The 24,247-nt window shown below is 44.8% G+C and overlaps 1 protein-coding gene across 1 annotated transcript in view; it reads right to left on the reverse strand.

Annotated features, from left to right (window-relative positions):
• Positions 1–1,264: 1,264 nt before the first annotated feature.
• The window catches only part of LOC310914059 (uncharacterized protein), a 58,306-nt gene continuing 35,323 nt past the window's right edge, over positions 1,265–24,247 (reverse strand). Inside the window, exons 20-27 of the mRNA XM_083869956.1 lie at positions 5,258–5,362; positions 5,073–5,126; positions 4,459–4,599; positions 4,288–4,374; positions 3,158–3,305; positions 2,839–2,970; positions 2,437–2,509; positions 1,265–2,010 (exon numbers count right to left, since the gene is read on the reverse strand). Of these exons, the coding sequence (XP_083726082.1) occupies positions 1,836–2,010; positions 2,437–2,509; positions 2,839–2,970; positions 3,158–3,305; positions 4,288–4,374; positions 4,459–4,599; positions 5,073–5,126; positions 5,258–5,362 (915 nt within the window). The 3' untranslated portion in view covers positions 1,265–1,835. The remainder of the gene's footprint in view (positions 2,011–2,436; positions 2,510–2,838; positions 2,971–3,157; positions 3,306–4,287; positions 4,375–4,458; positions 4,600–5,072; positions 5,127–5,257; positions 5,363–24,247) is intronic.

Here is a 24,247-nt window from a genome sequence, read left to right on the forward strand (position 1 = left end):
AAATATATTGCTAAGACTTTCTTCAAATATAGGTGCAGCTGGGAATCTCTACCGAGTGACCATGACTGCTAAAGCTGTGAAAGAAAATGAGGTTTGGAACATAATGTAAGAATTAAATGTAGCCTATAGACTGTGGCCGTGGTGTTATTCCTTTTTCAGCTGTTTGACAGTGTACCAGTCTTTATATTTGGGGTTTAAAATCCACAGGTGGACAGAACACTTCCTCTCACACCGTCAGAAAGTATTTTGTTATCATGTGAGCCTACTAAAACACTTCCCTTCTCCACAGGAGTTACACTTATGGCTTTGCATTCCGAAACACACAGGATTTCTTCTGCCTTGTTAAGAGAAGGATTTTTGTGAATGGACAAGGACAGACAGATTGATCCAACACACACCCCAGTAATGGACATAAAGGCTGTGTCAGACCAAAACAAGGCAAGGGGTAAGAAATGTGTGACAGAACTAGCAGTATGATTGCTGCAATTAGCTGTTCCTAATTGCAAGAGCTGGTGGTTTTCACAAGTTATGGAAGATGCACAAAAGGGGGGGTGTGGGGGGGCAGGTGGTGGTGCAGGTCACATTGTTTGAGATGCACAGGTGTGCCAAAGCAAGTGAACCCAAAGGTGAGGGGGAGACACCTCCAACGGGTCACCACCACCTGCAGCAGGAGCTTGGGCTGTCCCTGGAGAGCTCCCCTGGACTGCTGTGGGATGTGGGAGCTGGGCACCAGTTAAAGGGGAGCTAGAGTGGGGCTGTTGGTTTGTTTATGGTCAGCAGGAGAGCTCTCCTGGCTTCCTGGATTCCCACACATCCCTTTGTATCCTGCTTGTCCTGGAACTTGGCAAGAAAAGCCCTTCCAGTCCCTGTGTGCCCTGACCCATCCCACAGCTGTGGGAGGCTGGGGGTGCACGCTCTGCATGTCAGATCTTCCCTCTGGTGATGCTGAGCCAACAACATGCAGGGAACACCACCAGCCTTTGCACCCCCCTCTGCCTCCGTGGGCGTCTGTCCTGCCAGCACTGCCTGCTCCCTCCAGCCACTGGACCGGGAATTGGCCAGGGAGGGTTCAAGGACACACAGTCACAGCCCAGAAGAGTTTGTGAAAGAGCCTTAAGCCTCAGGTCCTGCACAGAAACCTGAAAGATTCCTGCCTGAAACCATTTAGGAGGAAGAAAGAACCTGGGCACATTTCTGGCTTCTCGGGTGTGACTTTACCTCTCAGAATCAGCCTTTGCCAGTCAAGGGAAAGAAAAGGCAGCTCCAAAAAATGAAGGCAACATTTATTTGTAACAATTCACAGCACAATAAAACGAGTGGAGACTTTCTGTCCACTTTTGTGAGATGTCAAGCCCACCTCCCAGTTGTATTTTGATGGATGCTCTGCTGCCTCCAAGCTGTTCCCAGTTAAAGCAGAAAGAGGCTCTAGGAAGGACAGACAACTGACCCTGCTCCTCTGGAAGAAGAGGGGAATAAGCCTATAAAATAGTCTGGCACTTCTTGTATCTTCTATATAGAGAATTTCTTACAGATTTCAATTCCTTTGCCCATTCCCACCTCATTATTCAGTTTTGATATGCATTGAGTAGGTGCCATGGTGTGTTTGGACCTGGAAAGATTGGGAGGTATTTTTCTGCATGCTCCATTAAATAGTGATTTTTAGTCTGACAAACATTCTGATGCCCCTTGTTTCTCTCTTTTCTGTGATTAGAAGAGTATATTACACAACAGTGAACTTGAAGGTGATTCTTACTCTGCATCCTGACAAACTCCATTTGTTTCATTTCCCTTTGGGTTTTAAAAGCAAACTGTAAAAGCTGTACCCTGCACAGTTCTTATAAATCTGTGTGTTTTCTCCTTCCAGTCTGATTTTGTTCCATGAGTTGTGCCCAAAACTCCATTCTGTGTTCTTTCAGTTTCTCTGCTGCCTTTTGCTCCAGGTCTATTCCCAGGTATTTTTCCTCCAGGTCATACTGAGGCCAATGGACCAAGCCCTCTCCGTTGGGATTTCTGGAAAGAATACAACAAGAGGTTAGCTCTCCATTTGTCAATCCATTGCTCTCTGGCTGCTCAGGTTCAGAGCACTTCAGGAAACCAACAGGAGCCCAGGTCATGTGCTTCTGGTACCTGAATAAATGGACAGTATTTTATGAAAATGCTCATCAGTGGAACAGCAAAAATGTAACAGTTACCATGAATTTTAGATCTGAAACTCCATGGCAGATGGAGTCTCTGGTTTTAGAGTATTTTTTTTCTTTTCGTGTCTGCAGGTTCTTTTAAAAAACCATTAAGAAGAGAAATTGCTTCAATATTTATCTTAAATTCTGCCAAAGTTCTTGGAAAAATCTAGAAAGTATAAGGACTGCTTTGGGCAGGTAAGTGTGTTCTGGGCAGCACAGACAAAACTTGAGCTGTAAATAGCATTGTGATCCTCACCCATTTTTAGCAAAGTTGGTCCAGTATCTCATAACCGTTCTGCTAAGTTTATTTTCTTCCTTTGTAGCATCTCCTGCAAAGGGAGAGATGAAACTGCCACATTAGAAAGTAAATCATTGGTATCAGCTGTATCAATTGCAACACTTCTACTTGTTGCTCTGAGCTGTTGGAGTTTTTCCTAGGAGAGAACTGCAGATGAATCATGTAATGAAAAGCATCTACTACTGAAGACAGAAAATGTTTATGCTCATAATAATGCGTATAATATATGAATTATCCTTATAATATTTATACCGCTTATAATGCTTATAGAAGAGAAATTCCACTCTAAAGATCTGAAGTAATTAAAATGAGTAATAATGAGGTTCTATAAGGAATATGGAGCAAGCATGGATACATCACCAGCTAAGAATGGTTTTCCAAAGACAAAGGCAATCTCAGCTCCGTGATCTGCTTTTACAAACTCTGGTGCCACACCTTCCAGTGAACTTGGTCGATGTTGGAATTCATAAAAGTAGACTGGGTTGCCAGCATCTAGAGGATACAGAAAAGTGCTAGTTTGAGAGCTGAAAATACCTGCTCCAAAGATGACCAAGTTTCATTAGAAACTGCTTTGGTTGAATGAAAACACTTCCAGTTCTCTGCATAGTGAACACTGCTGCACACTGTCCACGGCAGCCACAGACAGAATTCTACAGTTGTTCTGAAGCTGCTGAGTTACCTCTGTGGTATCTGGCCACTTCCACAGCTGAGATGACAAAGTAGATATCTCCCATTGCATCCAGGAGGCCATCCCGGACCTGAGCAGGGCTTTCTGCATCCCCCATGTACTCCTTGTACACTCTGTCAACAACTTCAGATGTAATACCCTGAAACGGCAATAAAAAGTACTTAAAATGATGATGAGAATTGTAAGGAGTAACTGCAGTGAGTGAGTGTGGCATCTGCACATCCCTGGCTAATCCCAAACATGACCTTTCAGAGAAGATCCTCAGCTGTGTCAGAGTGTGGCTGGGAGCTCAGGATTGAAGTTACACAGCTGTGGGTACAGGTGATCTTGGGGAAAAGAGGGATGCAAGATCTAAGAATCAAACACCTTTAGATGAACAGCAGTCAGTGATGCTGACTGTTCTCCTTTCTACGGAAACAGCCTTCATAACAGCAGAGAAGTCCTGCTGGATTTCATAAAATCCATTGATTGTTGTAGATCACCATCATTTCTCCCATTCAGAACAAGCCTGGGCTCTGCATTTCTAAGTTCATGGTGGATGTTTGTGTCACTGAATGATCCCTTGCAAGTACTGGCCTTGCTTATGGAGTCCCTAATTCTTACCTCTTAATCTGTGCTCTTCTATAGAGTCGTGTCAGGAGAGCACAAAGGCACCACAGAGCCAAGAGATTTGTAAATTACAGGGAAACAAAACCTCAAGAAACCTGAACATAGGTGTCAGTGCACCCTAAACTGCTCAGGCTTTCCTTTCCAGGGCTCAGCTACTGCTTTAGGAGGGTGTGTCCCATAGGCCTCCTGTCACACCTGCTGGAACTCTGCATGTCTTGCATAACCTGGGGGTATCTAAAATATCCCAAGAGACCTTTGTTCAGGTCCTGCATCACTCCTGGATTCCCACAGAACTCCTTTTTAAGAAGAGGGGCAATTTGGGCTGGAAATTTAGAGAGTGTTCTCAGTCATTAGAGCTAACAGCAATGCAGCACATCTCTGCCCATTTCTGCCCCAATTCAGGGAGCTGTCCAGCACAATGGCATTTCCCTGTGCAATATGTCCCTCCAGGGGTACAAACAGCCTGGCCAGTGAAGAAGCAGCACAGGGTTATTCTGAAAATGGTCTCTTACCTTAATAAATACTACTAAATTGCTCTGTAAAATGTGACGTGCAACATCTTTATCCAGACCATCCACGAAAGGAGGGTATTTCATCATCTGTGTGATACAGAGAATCATACTTAATAAAAAAGCTTCCATTTACAAAATGATGTTTAAATAACAGCATTAAAAGGGTCTTACCACTGGAATTACCCATCCGAATTCACAGTTATTTACTCCAATTATGTATGGGACTGCATTGATTGATTTTTCAGAGAGTAATTCCCTGGGACTCTTTGGAAAAAATACACCATCTATACATGCACTGATGAAAAAGAAATCCTGAAACAAAATGGGGAAAACAGAAAAAGGAAGCTGCATTAATACATTCATTTTGCTTCTAAAAGAAGTTCAGACTTAACTGCAGTTCCTAAGAGGAGCCAAATGAAAAATACAAGAAGTAATGGTAAAGCCATCTTAACATTTCTCTGACAAATATTCTGTACTAGGCAAGAGAATCTATGAAGATATTTCTAATGTTAATGAAACAGAAGCCATTATGTATATTTACATCTTAGTTCAATATCTCCATGGGTGTGTGGAACAGTGGGGGAAAAAGCGAATTTCTGTATTGAAGTGCCAAAGGCATAAGTTTCATAAGCATTGTGATATGAACTTTTAACTAGGACATAATAAGTGATTTGATTTTCAGGTCCGCCAGAATATTCTGTGCCATTTTCTTTTCCCTGCCCTGGCAGACCATGACAACAAACCACAGGTAGCTCCAAGTGCAGGCAGAATGGAAGGGCAGGAACCTGTTTGCAATTTTCAGGTGAGGTGTTGGTGCAGATCTGCAGTGCTGTCATGTCCTGAAAAAGTGAAGAAAGTCAGATTTTACATCCACTTCAGGTTCTCCTAATATTACAGCACACAAGGAGTATTCTCTGTTATGAAAAAGTCTGAGATGTCATTTAAATGCAAGAAGCATCATTTCACCTACCATTTTCTCTGTTATCTGTACTAGTTCTTCCTGTGTTTTTCCTCTCAAGCATTCGACCATTGCAGCTGAACTGGATTTTTCACAGCCAGCGAGAGCAGCAATTTTCTGCAAGCAGTGAAAACAAACAGTTTTGGAAACTTTTCCTCTATCTGGCTCTGTGAGACACCGAGTCCAGCAGGAGCAGCCCAAGCACCTGCACAAAGTTGCTGGAGTCTGGCTTGTCCCAGCTCCAGAGGGAGGGCACTGGAAGCCCTCACAGTCCTTCATACCATGGGCTTGGCAGAAGGAGAAAACCTCTGCCTCCAGGATTTTTTGATAGAGAAATATTCTAAGACAATTCTGGTCCATGAGATGCTGTGCTGAGAGGGCTGGGTGACATGAAGGACTTAGAGAATAAACCATGTGCAGGGTAGCAGAAAGCACATTCTACCAGTCTTGGTGATGTCTTTTTGGCTGGAGCAACAGCTGTCATTAGAGAGAGCTGTTTCTTTTCATGTCCCAGGTTCCAGGGAATTGTTCCTTGTAGTTGAAGAGAAAAGAAAGGGGTGGAAGCCAGTACTTCTCAAATTAAAACAAACAAACAAACAAACAAACAACCAACAACAACAAAAAAAAAAAAAAAAAAAAAAAAAAAAAAAAAAAAAAAAAAAAAAAACACCCCTGAAGAAAGTCTTGGTTATTTGCACACTACAGGAGGGGAAGAGAAGGGTATTCAGGGTCTGATACCATTTTCCAGCCAAAAATGATGGGCTGACTTTTCTTGAAGACACTACATGTTACAATATTGCTTTACGCTTAATTCCTCTCTCTTTGTGGATATTTGGGTGTTCCAAAAGCAACACATCATTAAACATGTACTATTTGCACACAGAAATACTGTCTTTAATGACTGTTTTGTTTCAGAAGAAAAAACTACATATTTCTATATTTTAGACAGAACAGTTTAGGATGTGCAAAACGTTCTGGAAGAAGTAATTAGAATTACCACAGATACCCACTTGTGCATCCTTGTTAGGCTGGTCAGTGAACAAGCCCAGAGATGCTGTACCACTCTCTGAAATGGCCTTGTGGAACAAGCCCTTGGCCAGGGGAGATAAGACCTGTGAAGAAGCAAGAACAAGCATGACAAGCACTGTGTTCTCCCAGTGACTGTGGATTTCAGTATCAGCAGTGGCCATTTGGAACATTTTGAAAGCTCAGTGACCACTCTGCGGTCAGAGTGTTGTTGTGTGGCCTCTGACCATAGTCCAGCTGTGCAAAGGCCTTGGGCAGTGCTGGCAGGGATGAGGAGTTCAGCTGCCTTTCCCCTCCCACTGCACTTTGCTTCCAGCACCTCACGGCACCACACTGCAAGCCAGGGGCAGATTGAGTGTGCCCAAGGCAGTCTGGCTGTGCTGCAGAAGGGCAATGAAGAGCTTCTGGCCAGAGGGAACTGGGATCTGTACCGCAGGGACAATGAGCCCTGCTTTGGTTGTGGCTGTTGGATGTGTACCAAGGGTGAGGGACTGCAGAAGGGGAGGGTCACAGCCAATGTGCTCCGTGTTGGAGCAGAGATTTTAACCAATCACTGGGTCACAAACTGCAGGGCAACTTCAGCTACCAGGACTATTCACCTCGACCACTCTGTACAAGTGACTGTCAAAGCAAACACAAAATGGGCAAGAATCCACAATGATTCCTAAAGGAGTTTTCTCATGAGATTAGACTTTGAGGATTTTTTACATTGAAAAAATTCCAAACCAACCAGTATTGAACTCAGCAGATGAGTAATAACATTCTGTTACTTAACTACAACATTTCAGTATGAAAATGACACATTTTTATCAATCAAAATCTGTATTGTTTTGCTGTACTGTTGCCTTGCTGTTGTATCAAAGACCCACGTGTTGTGTCACTGTAACACCTTCCCTTTTCTCTCACTGACTTCTCATGCAGACACCGCATGAAAATGGATGGAGAGGCGTTTCACCATTGTAATTGAAATTCACTATTCCTGTGAACTTACAAGAGCAGAAACACTGATTCCTCCTGCAGACTCTCCAAAGATAGTGACAGATCCTGGATCTCCTCCAAAATGTATGATATTTTCCTGAATCCACCGAAGAGCCGCTACTTGGTCTAAATATCCCCAGTTACCTCGGGCATGCTCATCACCAGTGCTGCAGGGAGAGAACAGCTTGGTTTAAATGCTCAATGCAAGCAAAAAGGCAGAGGAGAAGACAATCTGTGGAGTGAGAAAGCATCTGCATTCTCTACAGAGGACCTCTCTACACAACAGACCAACGAATGGCTCGGAAAGTCCACAAGAACAGGTCTGGGAGCTGCCTCAGGACTGGAAACTGTCCCCAGCTCTTGCAGATGCAGTTCAGAAATGTTTCTTTGCATAAGCAAGTCTTCTGCACTTCTCTTTATAAAGGCTTTGAACACATCACTTTGGAAATCACTCAGGACAAACTGAGATCAACCATCTTACCTAAAATATCCAGCAACACCTAATCTGTACTGAATTGTTACAACCACCACATTGTCAAAGGCTGCTAATGCTGAGCCATCATATGATGAAGCTGCTCCAGAAACTAATCCACCTCCATGGATCCATACTAAGACCTGGAAAGAGAAAAATGGGATCAACCGAGCACAGGTATGAGCTCCTGGTGATAAAAATCAAATATAACCCAAGATATAATATTTTGTGCTGTTTCACTGCTGACTCTTTCAGATTGCATTTCAGAAATTGTAGAAATGTTTTGAATCTGAGGCCTGCAGGTCTACACAATGGCCTTGATTTTGTTAAATACCTCCACCGTGTCAGTGCCCTGTGACTTTGGACACATCATTTAGATTAAATCAAGCCCTGCTTAGCTGAAGCACAAATACAAGTTTACTTGTAAACTGGGATTTTGTGTCTCTTCTGAATTTCAGCTAATGTTTGCTGGGGCAAAGCATGTCGGTTGATCAGCACTACAAAACTGCCCCTGCATGTCTGCCCATGGCATAGGCTGGAGGTTTGCTGTCTGAGAATTTTGCTCAAGGTGTTACAAGGATTTTGCTTACAGGCAGCTTCTCCTGTTTTCCTGTAGAAACAGGTGTGTACACATTGAGGTACAAGCAATCCTCAGACACTTGAAGAGGAACTTTCTCTTTTCTGTTGGTAATAATGTCTGAAAAATACTGTCCTAGTACTTTGTCCTGTAGACACCTGAATAAAGGAAAAAGCAACAAGCAATAGATTAAATGAAACCTGAAAGCGATGAAGAGAAGCCTTTTGTACTTCCACAACAAAGGGCCAACCAGAAACTGATCTCTGGCACATTTCTAGACTGGTAGCAACCGCAAACATACTATTTTTTTTTGCTTTTCATATATTTTCTTCCATTGACCTGCTATTAATGATGTCTGTAAAATGAAATCCACTGCAGTACACAGTGACATGCAGATACAATTTTGCACATTTCACAATATCACAGAAATATATCAGCAAATACATATGGCTATAAATGACTTCAAGGAAAATATAAATTAATCATTTTACATCTCCAAGACCATTTTATCTTGCAATGGTAGGTATTGAGCCTGAGACACTAAACAAGGGCAGGAGGACAATGGGAGTGAGACATTTACAACATAGATTAGAATTGCTCTGCATTTCTTATGTGCCCTTTTAAGCACTTGACTCTGCATTTTTTCCCCAATGTTGTATTCCTACGTGTCCTCAGCTTCTTTCTGTCTCTGCTCCAAAGGTTTGTAGTGACTGGTAAGTGCTGGCCAAGTGCTCCTAAGCCAGAGCATGATCTGTAAAGTGCTGCTCCATCGCAGGCCATCACTGATGCCCCTGAACCAGCAGCTTTTGGTAAAGAGAGCAGCTCATCGTGTGTCTTTAGAAATGCATCCAGTGGAACAGCTGCAGGTGCAAGGAGAGGGCACCGAGGCATTTATCCTTATGGCTGGCCCTGCATGTACATCAGTGTCATGGAATTGCACAGAGAATAACAGTTTGAAAGGCTCAGTGGTTTTCTCATGGCCTTACATTGGGGGGTAGGAAGTGGCATCTCTGACACCTTCCCATGGCTCAGGTGGCTGGGGTTGAGAAAACCTCAGTGATCCAACCGGAGGCTTGGCAAAAGGAAGTCCCAAAAAGACATTTACAGTCCTCTCAGCTGTGTCCACTTGGAATTGGTACCCTCGGACTCTCCCATATTTGGTCTCTGCTTCTGGTGGTTCTGTGGGACAGGAGCACAAAACCACATAATTGGTCTGTTTGTAAGTAATTGCTGGATTTGCTTCTTAAATATACTCCTTTTGTTTACTTCAACAGGTTGTTTTTATACATAAATCTTCCACAAACTCTAATCATTTTTAACCGTACATTGTTCTAATCTGCTATTTTATTTTACTAATTTATAGTGCTAATTTATTTTACTAATTGGATTACTACTGTTTACTCATTTAAATATAGATTTACTAATGTATTATAACACACTTTTTAAATACCTTTTTAAAATCAGTAAAGCTGACATCATTTCAGCCTTCATTTTGGTTGGTCTCTATGTACAATCTCCTTCAGGTACATAATATGTATTGTTTTACCACACACACATTAGTGGTTGCATAGAGATCTTAATCTTTCTTTTTTCCCCCTTGGGTTGTTAGATAAAAACCCCATAGATTGCTCTCATTAAGAAAAGAAAATGAACAGAGAAAATATATTCCACACATTTGATGGCATGTGCAGCCAAAAGAAAAAGCTTCTAACATACCTAAAGACAGTCTGGCACAAACAAATCCGGGTAACCTTTGTGCAAGATTCATTTCAGGATTTGTGTGAACGTTCTACTATCAAATTGCAGATGTGGTATTGTGGCTGCTCAGCCTCAGCAGGCAAGATTTTGGGACAGGGATTTGATTTTGCTCTTTGCAAAGAAGGCAAGTGAGACAAATGGCGGAAAGCAGATTAAAAACTGAAATGAACTTTTTGGTGCTGCAGCTCAGTTTGTGTGTTTTGCTCAGCCCAGGGTTTGTGCCAGCTCTGCCCAGGGTTTGTTCCCTGCTCATCCCAGGTTTGTGCCCGGCTCAGCCCAGGGTTTGTGCCAGCTCTGCCCAGGGTTTGTGCCCGGCTCAGCCCAGGTTTGTGCCCAGCTCAGTCCAGGGTTTGTGCCCGGCTCAGTCCAGGTTTGTTCCCAGCTCAGCTCAAGGTTTGTTCCCGGCTCAGCCCAGGTTTGTGCCCGGCTCCATCCAGGGTTTGTTCCCAGCTCAGCTCAGGGTTTGTGCCCGGCTCAGCCCAGGGTTTGTGCCCGGCTCAGTCCAAGGTTTGTGCCCGGCTCAGCACAGGTTTGTTCCCAGCTCAGTCCAGGTTTGTGCCCGGCTCAGCCCAGGTTTGTGCCCGGCTCCGTCCCGGGTTTGTTCCCAGCTCAGCCCAGGTTTGTGCCCGGCTCAGCCCAGGTTTGTGCCCAGCTCTCGGGTGGCACCGGGAGGCAGCTGCAGGTGGCCTCTCGCCCTAGAGGGACCAAAGGGCAGAAGCCCCGGTGTTTACCTGCCGCTACCAGCGCCGTGGCTCCGACGAAGAGGATCCAGGCCAGCAGCGCCGTGTCCCTCGCAGCTGCCATGGTGCCGCTGGCACCGACCCCCCCAGGCTGCGGCTTTATAGGCTCGGCCAGGGCCGCCTTACGCAAGGCGAACACGGACGGGGCGAGGGAGTGCCCGGGCTGCGAGCCAGGACCGGGACTGCCGGGCTCGGCTCGGGAACGGGCAGCCCTCCCGCCCCTCGGGGCTCCTGCTGCCTCGCCACTGCTCCTTTCGGACCTTCCTGCCAGAATCTCGGGCACAGCGGGCTCCCGAATGCTCTGGATCAGCCTTGCGTTCCCCGGGAGCGCCGTCCTGCTGCTGCAGCAGCCCCGGCTGGGACACGGACGGGAGGGTTCCTCAGCCTGCACTGCACAGAGCAGGAAGGCTCCTCGATTCGGCTTTATTACATTGACTCCATTTGGGAATTAACATTTCAGTGTGGGAAACACAACATAGCCAAGTCCAAACCTATATGCCTGAAACGTGTACTTTTACTGAAGGAAAAGTTGAGTGACTTTTATTCTCATAAAGGGATATTTTTTGTGACAGAAGCGATCCTAAAAAAATCTCGGCTTTTCCTGCTGGGTGCAGGAGGCACCTGTCACTCAGTTCTCTGTGTTCAGGGATGCTTGCTATAGTGTTGCAATACAGTTACAACAATAAAGAGAAGAATTGGGAGCATTTGTAATGTGGGAACAACCTTAAAGGGTGACATTTGGGTGGTAACTTTATATCTAATGCCTCTGGAAAATGCAGAGGATTTACTTTGAGTCATTTCACATCCATAATTGAAAGATGATATGAAAAGGATAGAAGAGAGTAGCTGAATAGAGATTTTCTGCCTGCACTAACTAAGAGATTGTGTTGGTTTTATGCAAGTATTAGGCCCCACCTGTTTTGTGGTTTTTTTGTTGTTGTTTTTTGTTTGTTTGTTTGTTTGTTTGGGTTTTTTTTAATTTTTTTTTTTTATTTTCCTGACTCAGTAGCCCTTGCTGCAGAAAGGCAGTTTTGCAATTTCAGATTGTGGGAATTCTCTGCACTCAGAAACAGCATTTCAAAGAATCCTATGATATGATCACAGAATGGTTTGGGTTGGAAGAAATCTCAAAGCTTTCTTCACCCCTCCCTGTGCCACGGGCAGGGACACCTTCCTCTGTCCCAGGCTGCTTCAAGCCCCAATGTCCAACCTGGCCTTGGGCACTGCCAGGGATCCAGGGGCAGCCAGAGGTTCTCTGGGCACCCTGTGCCAGGGCCTGCCCACTCTCTCAGGGAGGAATTTCTTCTGGATATCTGATTTAAAGTTACCTTAATTGGCTTGAAGCCATTCCCCCTTGTCATGTTGCTACATGCCCTTGGCAAATGCCCCTTCTCCATTTTTCTTGTAGGCTCTCTTGTAGGCAGTGGGGTACTGCAAGGAGCTCTAAGGTCTCCCCAGAGCCCTCCCTTGTCCAGGCTGAACAATGCAGCTCTCCCAGCCTGTCTCCACAGGAGAGGTGCTCCATTTCTACAGATCCATTCCTCCTTACACCTCTCTTTACAGCGCCGTGGGTTACAAGATCCACAGGCTTGAAATTAGTTTAGCACATCTGTTATGCCCCTGTTAATCCTGAGTGCTGTGGCTGTGGGTGTGCACTTTGCTGCTCATGCTGCTTGTGTACTTTACTCCAAATCTTCCTCCGTGTGTGTGCACTGGTGTGATTTATAGCCCCTGGAGATAAACCCCAGTCAACTTTAACCTGGCTGCTCCCAGAGCAAACCATGGGCAGGTCCTGCAGGTGACCCCATGCAGTGCAGCCTGTGTCTCCAGCCTTTGCTATGTTTGTGGTGGCTCCTGAGCTGTGCCCCAGTGCCCTGCACACCCTGCCAGGCTGTGCTGGGGTGCAGCTGCTGAGGCCGAGGGCACAGCCAGTGCTCAGTGTGCCCTGGGACGTGGGAAACGCTGTAAATCTGAGCTACTGAGGAAATAACGAGGACAAAATCTTTGGGACACAATTACAATGAATTGTGGCTCTATAGGTGCTCCCTGGCAGAGTTTTTGCCTTGATTCTCAAGAGTGACACTAAAGGTCAATAAAAACTGGTTTGGGAGTAGTCTGCACTGCTTGAATATGCAGTCTATACAGTAATGAGAGATGTGTGCATTGTCCAATGCAATTAATGGCACAGGGGCCTGGGGTACCAGTGATGGAGCTGAGAATAAGTTATCTCTTAATAATGTTGGAGTCCAGGGCATCCCTCTGGGCACCCTGGAAGGTCACAGATCTCAGTAGAGAGGCCTGGGACCTGAGAAAGAGGGTCTGGGTTCTGTGCAGTGGGGTTTGAGACCCTGTCACAGAGCCCAGGATGACACAGGCTTTGATTTTAGTCCATGAGACAAACTTCCTACACAGAGAAGAATTACAAGTCACAAACGTGTAACAGACAGTAGTATAGTTTATCACTGGGTGGAAGATTTTGTACTTTTGAGTTTGTAGAATGTAGGTGCAGGGGAGCAAGATGGAGGAATTAGGGTGTTGCCCTAAGTTCTTCTCCTTCTTCCTCGTCCTCCATCTTCTGAGGTGGTGATGACACAAAATAGTTTGAGTAGATTGGGTCAAAGCAGAAATGGCCCTTCTAGTATAGATACTAGGCATTGGTATGAAATTGTAAATAATAAGTATGTAGTTATCTGTATAAAAGCAAAGTGACCTCCCGTTGAGGGAAGAGTCACATTGTGTCTGAGCTGCTGTGAACACCTTGGCTGGGCAGGAAGAACTTGTAAGATAAGAAATAATAAACAATGCAAGAAACCAGAGAAAACCAAGACCTTGAGACTCCACTTCATTCTCATGCCATGCACAGACTCAAAGCCTTCAGAGGGCAGAGGGCAAACAAGACCCACCAGAACCACCAGCCTAACTGTTGGGTGAGAAACCTAAACCTGAGAGATAACCTAATAAGTTATCTGTGTGATGAAGGTTTCTGAGGCACCTGAGAAGCACTGCACAGCACTAAACTCTGCACTCCTGTTTGCCTGCTTGGGTGCTGCTGTAAATTCTCTCACTGTCTCCTCTTACCTTGGGCTGCTTTGGTTCCTGGCAAGGGAAAACTGTTTCCATGCCAGGTGGAACTGCAAGAATCCCTCCTTGTGGCTCAGCTCCCACACTGGTGGCCATTCAGACCTCAGCTCTCTTGTGACCCACAAGCCAAGGAGTGGTCTTTGGCTGCAAAGCCAAATACCCTGTACTCCACCTGCTGCTCTCTCCTTTTGCTGTAACAAACTTGATTTCCAAAACCAATTTACCTTCTCTCTCCCGATCTCTGCTGATTTTACTAAACTCTGTATTTTCCCATTTACTTTCCTTTTATTTTTCCTCTTCATTACTGTTTCCGTTTCCAAGCTTTTCTCTTCAGTCTTTGTTCTACTCATTACTTCTCTCTCAAGTAGTCACTCTGCAAAAAGCCTCAGCACATATCCTATCCACAGGCCTAGACAGGCAGCCATTCTGAAAATATTACACGTGCAAATCAGTTTGTGCAAGCACTGCCCATCTTACTTACAGGAAGGTAACAAAACCAGGGATTTTTGATCCCTATAGCCTTGTCTGGAGATACTTGGGTGGATCTGCAAGCATGGCCAATATGCTTTGCAAATGTGGACAGTCTTACCCCAGTGACACAGACTGGACTTGTAAATCTGAGGTCAGTGCTACACACCTAGTGAGTACAATTCTCCAATCCTGTTTGGCATTAACTTAAAGAGATTTTGCCCTCAGTCAGTGAATAAGGCCTAAGTCAAAAAATCCTGCCACATGATGACCTTTGCCTCTTTGCACTTTAGTGAACTGCAACCTCTCCTGACTTCAATAGCTGAAAAAAAATAATAAATAAATCGATAAACATTACAGCCCCTGCTGAGGATTCAATGAAACTACAGAATATAAAACTTAGAGCTAGAGCCTCTGAAGCTTGGACAGCTTTACCACATGCTAAAGACACTGTGAATCTCAGCTCAGCAGGGCTCTGGGATAAGACAAGGGCATCACAGTGCTTATCTCTCCATAGAAATGAGTAAGATCTGACATTTTCCACTGTGATTCAGTTTTAGTGCTGCCCTGTGCTAGGAAGTCAATTCCACTGCACTTCTCTGCATACGCAAGAGGAGCATGTATTCTGTGCACCCCCATACAACACTGTCTGTTTATGTCCTTGTAAAGAATGTGGCCCAGCACCTCAGGGGTTTGTGCAATCAAGATTTAGCAAGACTATTTTGAAATTATATTCCCCTCGCACAACACAGGAGGTAAAACAAAGAAGCAAGGACAGATGTTTAGGAGGAAGTTCCATTTACCAAAACTGCACTGGTAAAGCAGTCTCACCCTGCTCCTGACCTCTACCTGGCACCAGAACTTGGGCAAGAAGACGTAGAAAATCCCACTGAATTATTAAAAAAAATATGGATATTGCTCTAATACTGATATCCAACTATGACGGACAAAGGCTCTCTAACAGTTTAAAGTTAGAAAGTGTATGTTTATTACGATGCCGGGCAGCATGTGGGATCGCTCCCAAATACACACACACAAGTTACCAGCTTTTACCTGGAACAAAAAAAACAATCCATGGAGTTTCCAAAACCCAATCAGGCCTCTGCTTCGCATAAGACACCTCTTATGACTTATAAGCTGCCTCTATTCAAATGTACCTGTTTTCAAATTTTTTTTTTTCTTTAAACATACCTTTCGTCTGTAGTTTCAGCAGGCTCTGGTCTTTCCCTGGGGCCGTAAGAGCCCTCCTTCCCAGGAAATTCTGGGCAGGTGCCTCGAGGGGTCCCAGACCCTGATGGTCCCCTCAGCCAGAGAGAGCAGCTCCTACCTGGGTCGCCAAAATGTTTTATTAAAAAACTATGGACATTGATCTAATACCAATATCCAACTATGACGGACAAAGACTCTCTAACAGTTTTAGAAAGTGTATGTTTATTATGATGCCGGGCAGCGTGCGGGATAGCTCCCAAATATACACGCGCAATTTACAGATGATCACAGGGTCTTTTTATGCACAGGCATATTGAATAGCCAAAACATAAGTGCATATTCCTAACTCTGGTACATCCCATTCCCCGCTTCGTATGGTAATGTTGTGGTTTGAAAACAAAACGAGTGAGAGGCTCCAAGTCAGAGATATAATTTAATGAGAAGAAAGGTAAAAAGGTAAAAATAAAATAAAATAAATGCAATAGCACAAAGAATCACTGACAGGGTCAGAATACAACCTGAGCAGGATGGTGGAAGCGGTCCAGGTGAAGTGCTCTTCCTGAAGCAGTGATCCTGTAGAGAGGTCTGGGAGCTCTGGTCCTCTGGGAATCCAGTGGGTAAGTGCCCACTGCACTGTCCCAAATCCCAGCTTATATCCAGGTGAGAATGCTTGGCTCCTCCCCCTGGGCAGAGCACCTCACAATAGCATGAGAAGTGTGAAATGTGTCCTTGATGGCCCATTAACAGAGATAACCCCTGGAGGGAGTTACCTGTGACTCATGGGCCATTAGCAGGAGACACCCCAGAAGTCATTAGCAGAAAACACCCCAAAGGCATTAATGGGCCATTAGCAGAAAAAGCAGGGGGCTTGGGAAAACACTAGCCCACCTGGTTTCAACAGTTCATGAAGATGGTGATAGAATAAATACTTTGTGTACATCCTACACTGCAACCCAGGACAGGTAATTAGCCAAAAAGCCATTAAGCATGCGTAGTTTGTTCTTTGAAATGGGTCGGTGGTCTTTTTTATGGGGTGGAGTCCCAAAACGGTGAAGAAAGATTGTCTTCCTCAGCTCTGACTTTTTAACCTTTTAGTGTTATGTGACAACTGAATCCTCTTTTTCCAGGCGTCTTTTGATTAGTCAGAATACACAAACATAGTTTGACAGGCTTCATGATTTTTCAGTTCCTTAAATCTTGCTTCTGTTAACAAAAGAGAAGCTTATCTATCCTACCTCAACAATATCTAGCTTAACTGAAGTCCTTAATTCTTCTAAATTAATGCTTCAAAGGCTAGCTTCAATTTAAGTTTTGAAGACAAAAGAGAGAGAAAAACCAAACCTTGACAGAGTTATGTTATGAATAAAATGGGTGGAGATAATATTAATCTCCTTAAAATGCCTTTATTAATCAGCTCTTACAATAGTTGCTCGAGGGGTTTTTGGCTGCCCATGCGCTGTGGAGGAGGAGGGTCTTTTCAGCTGTGTTGCAGAGAGTTGAGGAGAGCTGGAGAACCCGCCCCTCGCTGGGAGTAAACCCAGGGTTCTTAGTTTCTTTTGTTTTCTCCAGGGGTCTCACTTCTGGTTTAGCATTTTTAACTTACAGCTAGTAAGAAAAACCGGAGAAATCAGTTCTTTTGATACTTTAGGGTCTACACGGCTTAGCATTGGTTCTTGTGTGTTTTAATTTTACTTAGTTTTATTTTTTAAGGGGTTTTTGGTGTTAAAAGGGGTCCCGAGATGCATTTCGGGGTCTTTGATTTGCATGCGGGGTCGGCCTGGGCAGCAGGGGCTGCGGGCTTTCATAGTATCCAATATGGCATTTCGGAGGCCTCGGGGCTGGGCAGCACCAGGGCTGCTAGATGTGGCTGGCGTGGGTTCTCTTTTCTTGGAGCGGGGCGGCGGCCCGGGCGAGCTCGGGGATGCGGCCCTGCGGGCCTGTGGACGCGCCATCCAGCAGTGGTGGCTGGCCGCGGGCGGGCTGAGCCACGTGCAGGCTTTGGGGCTTCTCTGTGACTGCGCTTGAGCCGGGCGGGCGGCATGGCGGCTGGAGCCACGCCAGGGAAAGGCGGCTTTGCGGGGGCTGGAATTCTCTGTGCCGAGCTTGGGGGGAGCGGCCGGCCCCTCTTTCTTGGTCTCAGTGGCGGCGGCTGCGGGCGGCTGGAGCCACGCTGGGGGGGCGGCTCCGCGGGCTCTGGGATTCCCCGTGCCCAGCTTGGGGGGAGCGGCCAGCCCCTCTTTCTGCCGCTCCGGCGGCGGCGGCTGCGGGCGTCGGGGCTGGACGGCCCCGCTCACTGGGGTCCCCGCTGTGGGCAGGGAGAAGCAGCCGGTTCTGTTCGCTCTCGCCCCAGGCCGCTGCCGCCGTGCCGCAGCACGGCGCCGGCGGGGACGAGCTCTGCCGCAGCGGCTCGCTCCAGGAGCGGGGGGCTCGCAGACAGCTGCCTGAATGGGGGGGGAGACTGGGGGCGAGGCCCGTGCCTCGCCTTTCTTCGAAGCCCTTTCTTTTGGTCTTTGGCGGCGGCGGTGCCGGCTGCTCCGCTGGTCCCTCTCACTCCGTCGTTGGGGGTTGGGGAGCCGCGGTGCCGGGCTTCTTTGAATGGAGCTCTTGAGGTTCGTTTTTAAGGTGGTCTGGGGGGAGGTGCCACGGAGGTGGCCCCTCACTGCTACATTACAAGGTAAACATTCCAAATTTCATTTTTATCAAGTTACATCCCAGAAAGAACAAAATGTTTGGTTTTCCAGAAATGAACATGTTAAAATTAAGTCCTAAAGAGGAAGTATTCTAATCCTTGTTAATCTTAAAACAGAGAAAGCAATTATCAAACCCAATAGGATGTAAATGTAAGTAAAAAGATCTTGAAATTAGCAACAGTAAGGAAGAATAAGTTTGATTATTAAGAATAGGGGTTAATCCTCTTAGAAAGTGAGATGATTGTATTGATGGTTTGTAAGAATGTCTTGCAAGAGGAAAATGTTAGAATGTGCCTCTGGGTAGTTTAGGGTGCTTGTTGATTGAAAATAGTACATGCTTTAAAGAAAGTTTTTAGGAAGAATTTTAGTACAGTTTTGCAAATTGGTAAGGGGTTCATTTTTAAATTCACTCACCTGATTTGGAATTACAGACAACTGCTGCTACAAATTCAGCCCAATTTCTGTTTGGTGAAGTCAGTGCAGTTGGTGCAATGAACCCAGGGCTGTTTCCTGGGATACCTGACAGAAGTTTCCTTCTGTGGGAAAAATCAACGACTGGAATAGGTCTGTCTTTTTGCCACAGCAAACCTATACTTAAGTGTGATTGAAATGCTTTTGGCAAAGGAAATACCCTGTAGTTTAAGCCAAACATGGGGACATCCTCTGTGCCTCTGATTGATGTTATGGTGGTTTGTGTGGTGTGCTATATCCTGAAACAGGCCCAAGCCAATTAGGCACCATTTCAAAGTATTTTCTCACGCAGCTCGAGGTTTTTCTCGTGCCAGTGAAACCTGAGACTGGGGCAAATGATAGCAGAAATTAATTCAGCCGGGCCATCGGGTTAGCATGCAGCAGGCACTGCAGGATTCCCTGCTTCAAGGAGCAAGATGCCTTTTTCAAGTTGTGTCTTGGTTTGAATAGACAGGTATCTGCCAAGGAAGATTGGAGCCTCCCTTGGAATGCAAGCCCGCCCCCCCCCTCCCTTTTTCAAAATATTATAAATTTGCAATTAAAAGGCTGTCAGGCAAAGATTTTGGGAATAGGTATAGCAGTTCTTTACTAGAGATATTAAAAATACAAATGTTATAGTACAAAATAATAAGCACACAAACAAACAAGGAATCCCAAAAACAAAACAAAACAAAACAAAACAAAACAAAAAAACCCCACAAAACAAAACAAAAACCAAAAAACAAAAACAAAAACAAAAAAAAAAAAAAAAAAAAAAAAAACAAAACAAAAAAAAAACAACAAAAAACCAAAAAAAACCAAAAAAAACCCACAAAAAAAACCAAACAAAAAAACAAAAAAACAAAAAAACAAAAAAAAACAAAACAAAAAAAAAAAACAAAAAAAAACAAACAAAAAAAACCCCCACCAAACAAAACCTCTGACAGAATCAGAAAAATACAACCTGACGCCCTGTTCGTCAGGGCATTGGAAACAGTCCAAAGTCAGCCCTCCTGGAGTGGCAGAGGTGGTCCTGTTGGAAAGAGAGACGATGGTCCTGTGGAGCCAGGGGTCCTGAAGTGGGTCCAGTCTTCCTTTGGGAGTCCCGTGGGAAACACCGGAGTGCCTGGGGACACCTGTGGCTCCTTTTTATCTAGGTGGAAATGGTTGCTCTTCTGCTTTCTAGTAGAGCATCTCACAATAGGGTGATGAAATGTGTCATGCCATTGGTGAGCTTTATGGCGCATTAACAAAAGATATTCTTATGGGGGTAGTGAAAGACTGAGCAGAGATAAGAGCTAAAACCCCACCCGGTTTTAAACAGCTGGCTTGTTATCAGGGAAGGCAGTTACCCCCTCCCTTCTGGAGTTACAACAGATAAGAAAAACAAAACCTTTGACTATCTCTTTGTTTTGGTCAAGTACCCTTAAGTTTCCAACATTTAGTCTCCTTGGTAACTCATGGGGAAAAAATTCTTTAAAGTAAAAAAGGAGCAAACCTAACCCCCAACAAGTTGTTAGATTTAATGGCCTTTTTGCTGAGATCAAGTGTAGTATTGGTTTAATATCTGATACAAGCTCTATCAGGAAAGTATATCTTCCCTTTGCAGGGAGAGATGAGGTGATCTAGCCATGGAATAATCAGATCCTTACAGTTCTTTTCTACCCCTAGACCAGGTGGGATTTCTGCCCCAGAGACATCATCTAAAGCACATTTCCACTCAGCCTTTGGTTGTTTGAAGCTTTCAGACAATTCAGTTGCCAGCTTTGTCCAGCTGGAATTACCCCAGAACCTTCCTTCCAATAAAATACTGATTTCATGACTATTCCCAGAGGTGGCATCTCAGTGGGTCAGAAATTGAGGCTGGTGGCAGCTGGGATGTTAATTGTCATTTATGTGTTTACTCTGCTCCCTGCACACCAGTGCAAGACAATGAGTTATTTATATTTCAGAGGGCTTTTTTTTGAGAGTGGTGCTTTTATTCTCATCCACTGTCTCATCCTTTCCCCTGCTGTATGTCTGATTTATCAGAGTGGTTTAACATGGTCTTGTTCCCCCCTTTCTCCTCCTCTGTCTCTTGCTGATATTTGTAAGCAAATCATCCCTGTTTTATACCAAGCAAAAGATAAAAAACGAGGTAGTTTTGTGCATTGAGCAATGGAGATAATGCCTGAAATGGCTATTTGATTGGTCCAGCATGCCCAGGCATGACTTTAATTTCTTGCTAATTCCAGCTCTGGCCATGCACACTAGTAGCACAGTCCACAGCCTCACTGTTCCTGGAACCAGCCCAAAAACAGGTGGTGCAGTCCCTGAGCTGTTGCTCTAAAGGGGATCAAGCCCTTGGTTGGTTTCTAGCCCATCAGTTTGGATTTCCAGATGCAGTTTGTGATTCCTTAGATTTGGTTTTCACAGAGTTCACTCAAAGCTTACTGAAAATATTCAGTGAGGACATTTGCATGACCAAAATTTGAGATATTTAAACCCAACAGTTGTGTCTTACAGTGGTAGTCATTAAGTAAGTGATTAGTTCATCTGTGACAATGTTGAGGCATGAAAATGCCATATTTTTGGGTGAAGGCCGGCTCTGTTGTTCAGGGCAGTCATGCCCAAGAGAACCACAGGTTTTGCCTGTTTTCAGTAGCCCCCTTGAAATAACATTTTTTATATCCTTAGCAACTAACTCCTGTTTCTCCTCTACCAGAGAGGCACTATAAGAGCACTAATTGGAGAGGGCGAGTGAGGGGAAAGGGCACAAAACCCAGGAGGAAAATGGGGGAGAGTAGATCCCAGAGGCTAAGCTTAATGCCATCAGACTTGGATGGAAATATTCCTCTTGCAGACCACAGAAACACGATTTTTGTGGGAGTAAAAAGAGGAAAAGCACCATAAGGCTGGACTCAGGCATCTCAAGTGAAGAAGACAGAACATCGGGAAGAGACAGCGGAGTGGGAAGTGACCTCTTCCCCAGGAGATTTTAAGATAAAATTACAACGACACCGTGAATGACCGAGAGATATCAGATAAGTTGTTTGGTGCCAGATTATGAATGTTTTCTGTTTATTCATTTTAAGTGTGTATATTGTAACAAAGTTTGGGTTACACATTGCAGAGGAGGGTATAGGCCCAAGGGTGTTCCAATTGTTTGGAAGAAGAACAAAGCCTGACTAGCCGTATCTTAGTGCTTGCTATCAACTTGGGTATACTGGAGTTAAATTCTCTGGAGTGGTATCTATTATTTAAAAAGGGAATAGGTGGAAAATTGGACTCTAAGGCACAGGTCCTAGCAGTCAAGTACCGAAGGTCAAATAAAGTACCCTGCAGAGCTGATCCAATCAAATTTTCAAGGTGGGGCACTTTTAAAAGAAGGTTTGCAGTTTGGACCAGCTGTGGAACCCCTGAAGAATACACCTGGCTGCTGAGAAGATGGTTTACCTCGCCACTGGTGGCAACCCCTTGGGCGCAGGCAAAGGTAGAGGGGTATGCCTGTGGGGAATCCTGATGGCCCTGAGCCTAGTCTGTGTGGACTGTATGGATAAGAGGTAAAACACAATCAACCTTTGTGAGATATTTTCAAGTTAATGATTTATGTTATGACAGCAGTCAACTGGAAATGTGCAGAATGGGTGGAAGGACCTACTGGGTAGGTAAGAATTTGAAACACCATGAAAAGTCCTCATTAAAAATGAGCCCATAATGCTTGACCTCCTTGGAAATTATGATGACAGAATTTGCTTGCAGTATGACAAAACTTTTTGCTTTTCAAAGAACAAAGAGGGATTAGACCCAGAGAATAAAATAAAGCAGGTATCTCAGGAATTGAAAAGACAGGAATCAGAAGCCAGGAAAAAGAGGATGGAGCAGGAAAGATTGAAAACTTTAAGTGAACACTATGAGAAATTAGAAAAATTATTAGGTGACTGGGGTTTGCCTGCTTCTAATCTAATAGACTTAATGCAGGAGATTACAACTGAACTAGGTTTGTCTAATTGTTGGATTTGTGGTGGACTTAAGTCTGCTGAAAAATGGCCATGGAAAGGTGAGAGTTTGTCTCCAGAACAACTCCTAAAACGGGATAATGATCAAATTTCCAAAACAATGCAACGCAGTGGTGTGTTTTTGGTCTTACCAGTTTTATGTATGTCTTTGTTCCTTGTTTTTTGTAAGTTGTAATCGTTTGCCCCATGTCACCCATGTTCAACCCTTCTTGGTTTTACCCCAACCCCAGTTATGTGTCCATCATAAGTTATCCAGCCCCTGGGTCTTGTCTGTCACTTTGGGGTCTCTCCCAAAAGTCTGGAAAGTTCCAGTAAGGACCCCAAGTGATTGGACAAGACTTTGGCTGTCTCCCACCCAAGTTATTGATTTGTTATAATATGTGTCATTTACTTGCAGAGCCAGACCCACATGATCCCTGATTTGTCCTCAGTTAAACCCATCCCTGGGTTCCTCCTCCCAATAAAAGATGTTACTTTGGGGGGTTTCCCGCCCTTTTCCCGTTGCTTCTGCCAAGGGCTCGCTTCTGCTGAGGAGTGTCTGCTGAGGCAGATACCCTGAACTGAGGTTATCCCCACTGGGGGATGAATAAAGCCAGCAGTTAACCCTGAGCAGACTCCCTCTTTCTTTCCTGCTGTCGTTGCTTCACTCCTTCGGGCAAGCAAGAACCCAAGGGATCGGTGAGGTTCGTCCTGCTACCAACCTGTGCCCTTTCCTATTGAGGTGTCAGGGCTGGCCGAGGCAGAGAGACACAGACACTTCTCCAATGCAGTGACCTGAAGGGTGGATTATAGATCAAAGAATAATTAGGATAATTTGTATTAGTAGAGAAGGGAGAGAGTACACTGAAGTAGGAGAGTACACTCCTTGTATATCCACTTTGCCAGTGAATTCAAACAACAAAACCAAAACTTGGCAACCTGAACCCCCGACGGGGTATTGGAGTTGGATAAAAAAGGAAGGTTGTGAGTGGATTGACTCAACTGGATTGCGCTGGCATAACAGTTCTGGAGCTAGCCCTTACCAATCTTTGGAAAACTTACGAGATTACTAGAAGGACCCAAGGAATGTGAATATAAAGTGGAAGCCTCCAGATGGAATATAATGGATCTGTGGTAAGAAAGCTTATAGTGAGTTACCCCACAAGTGGAAAGGATCTTTTACTCTGGGAATGATGTGGCCTTTCTTCTTTACACTACCCAGGTCAGGGAGTGGTTTATTGGGAGTCCCCCTTTATGAGACATTAAACAGGAAGAAATGAGGATTGAAGAAAGAACTTCCCATAGCAGGAGGGAGTCAAAGGTGGAGGGGAGCAGGAATGGCCAGTAGAAAGAATAATAGAATATTATGGCCCAGCAAGTTGGGCCCATGATAGGAGTTGGGGATATAGGACCCCAATCCACCTGTTGAATGGGTTAATCAGACTTCAAGCTGTAGTAGAAATTGTGTCAAATCACACATCGGATGCTCTTGAATTATTAGCCAGACAACATTCCCAAATGGAGCTTATGTGTATCAAAACCGCATAGCTTTAGACTATCTGTTAGCTGAAGAGGG

The sequence above is a fragment of the Zosterops lateralis genome (assembly GCF_965231275.1).
Source record: "Zosterops lateralis genome assembly, chromosome: 12".
In the NCBI taxonomy this organism is placed as follows: Eukaryota; Metazoa; Chordata; class Aves; order Passeriformes; family Zosteropidae; genus Zosterops; species Zosterops lateralis.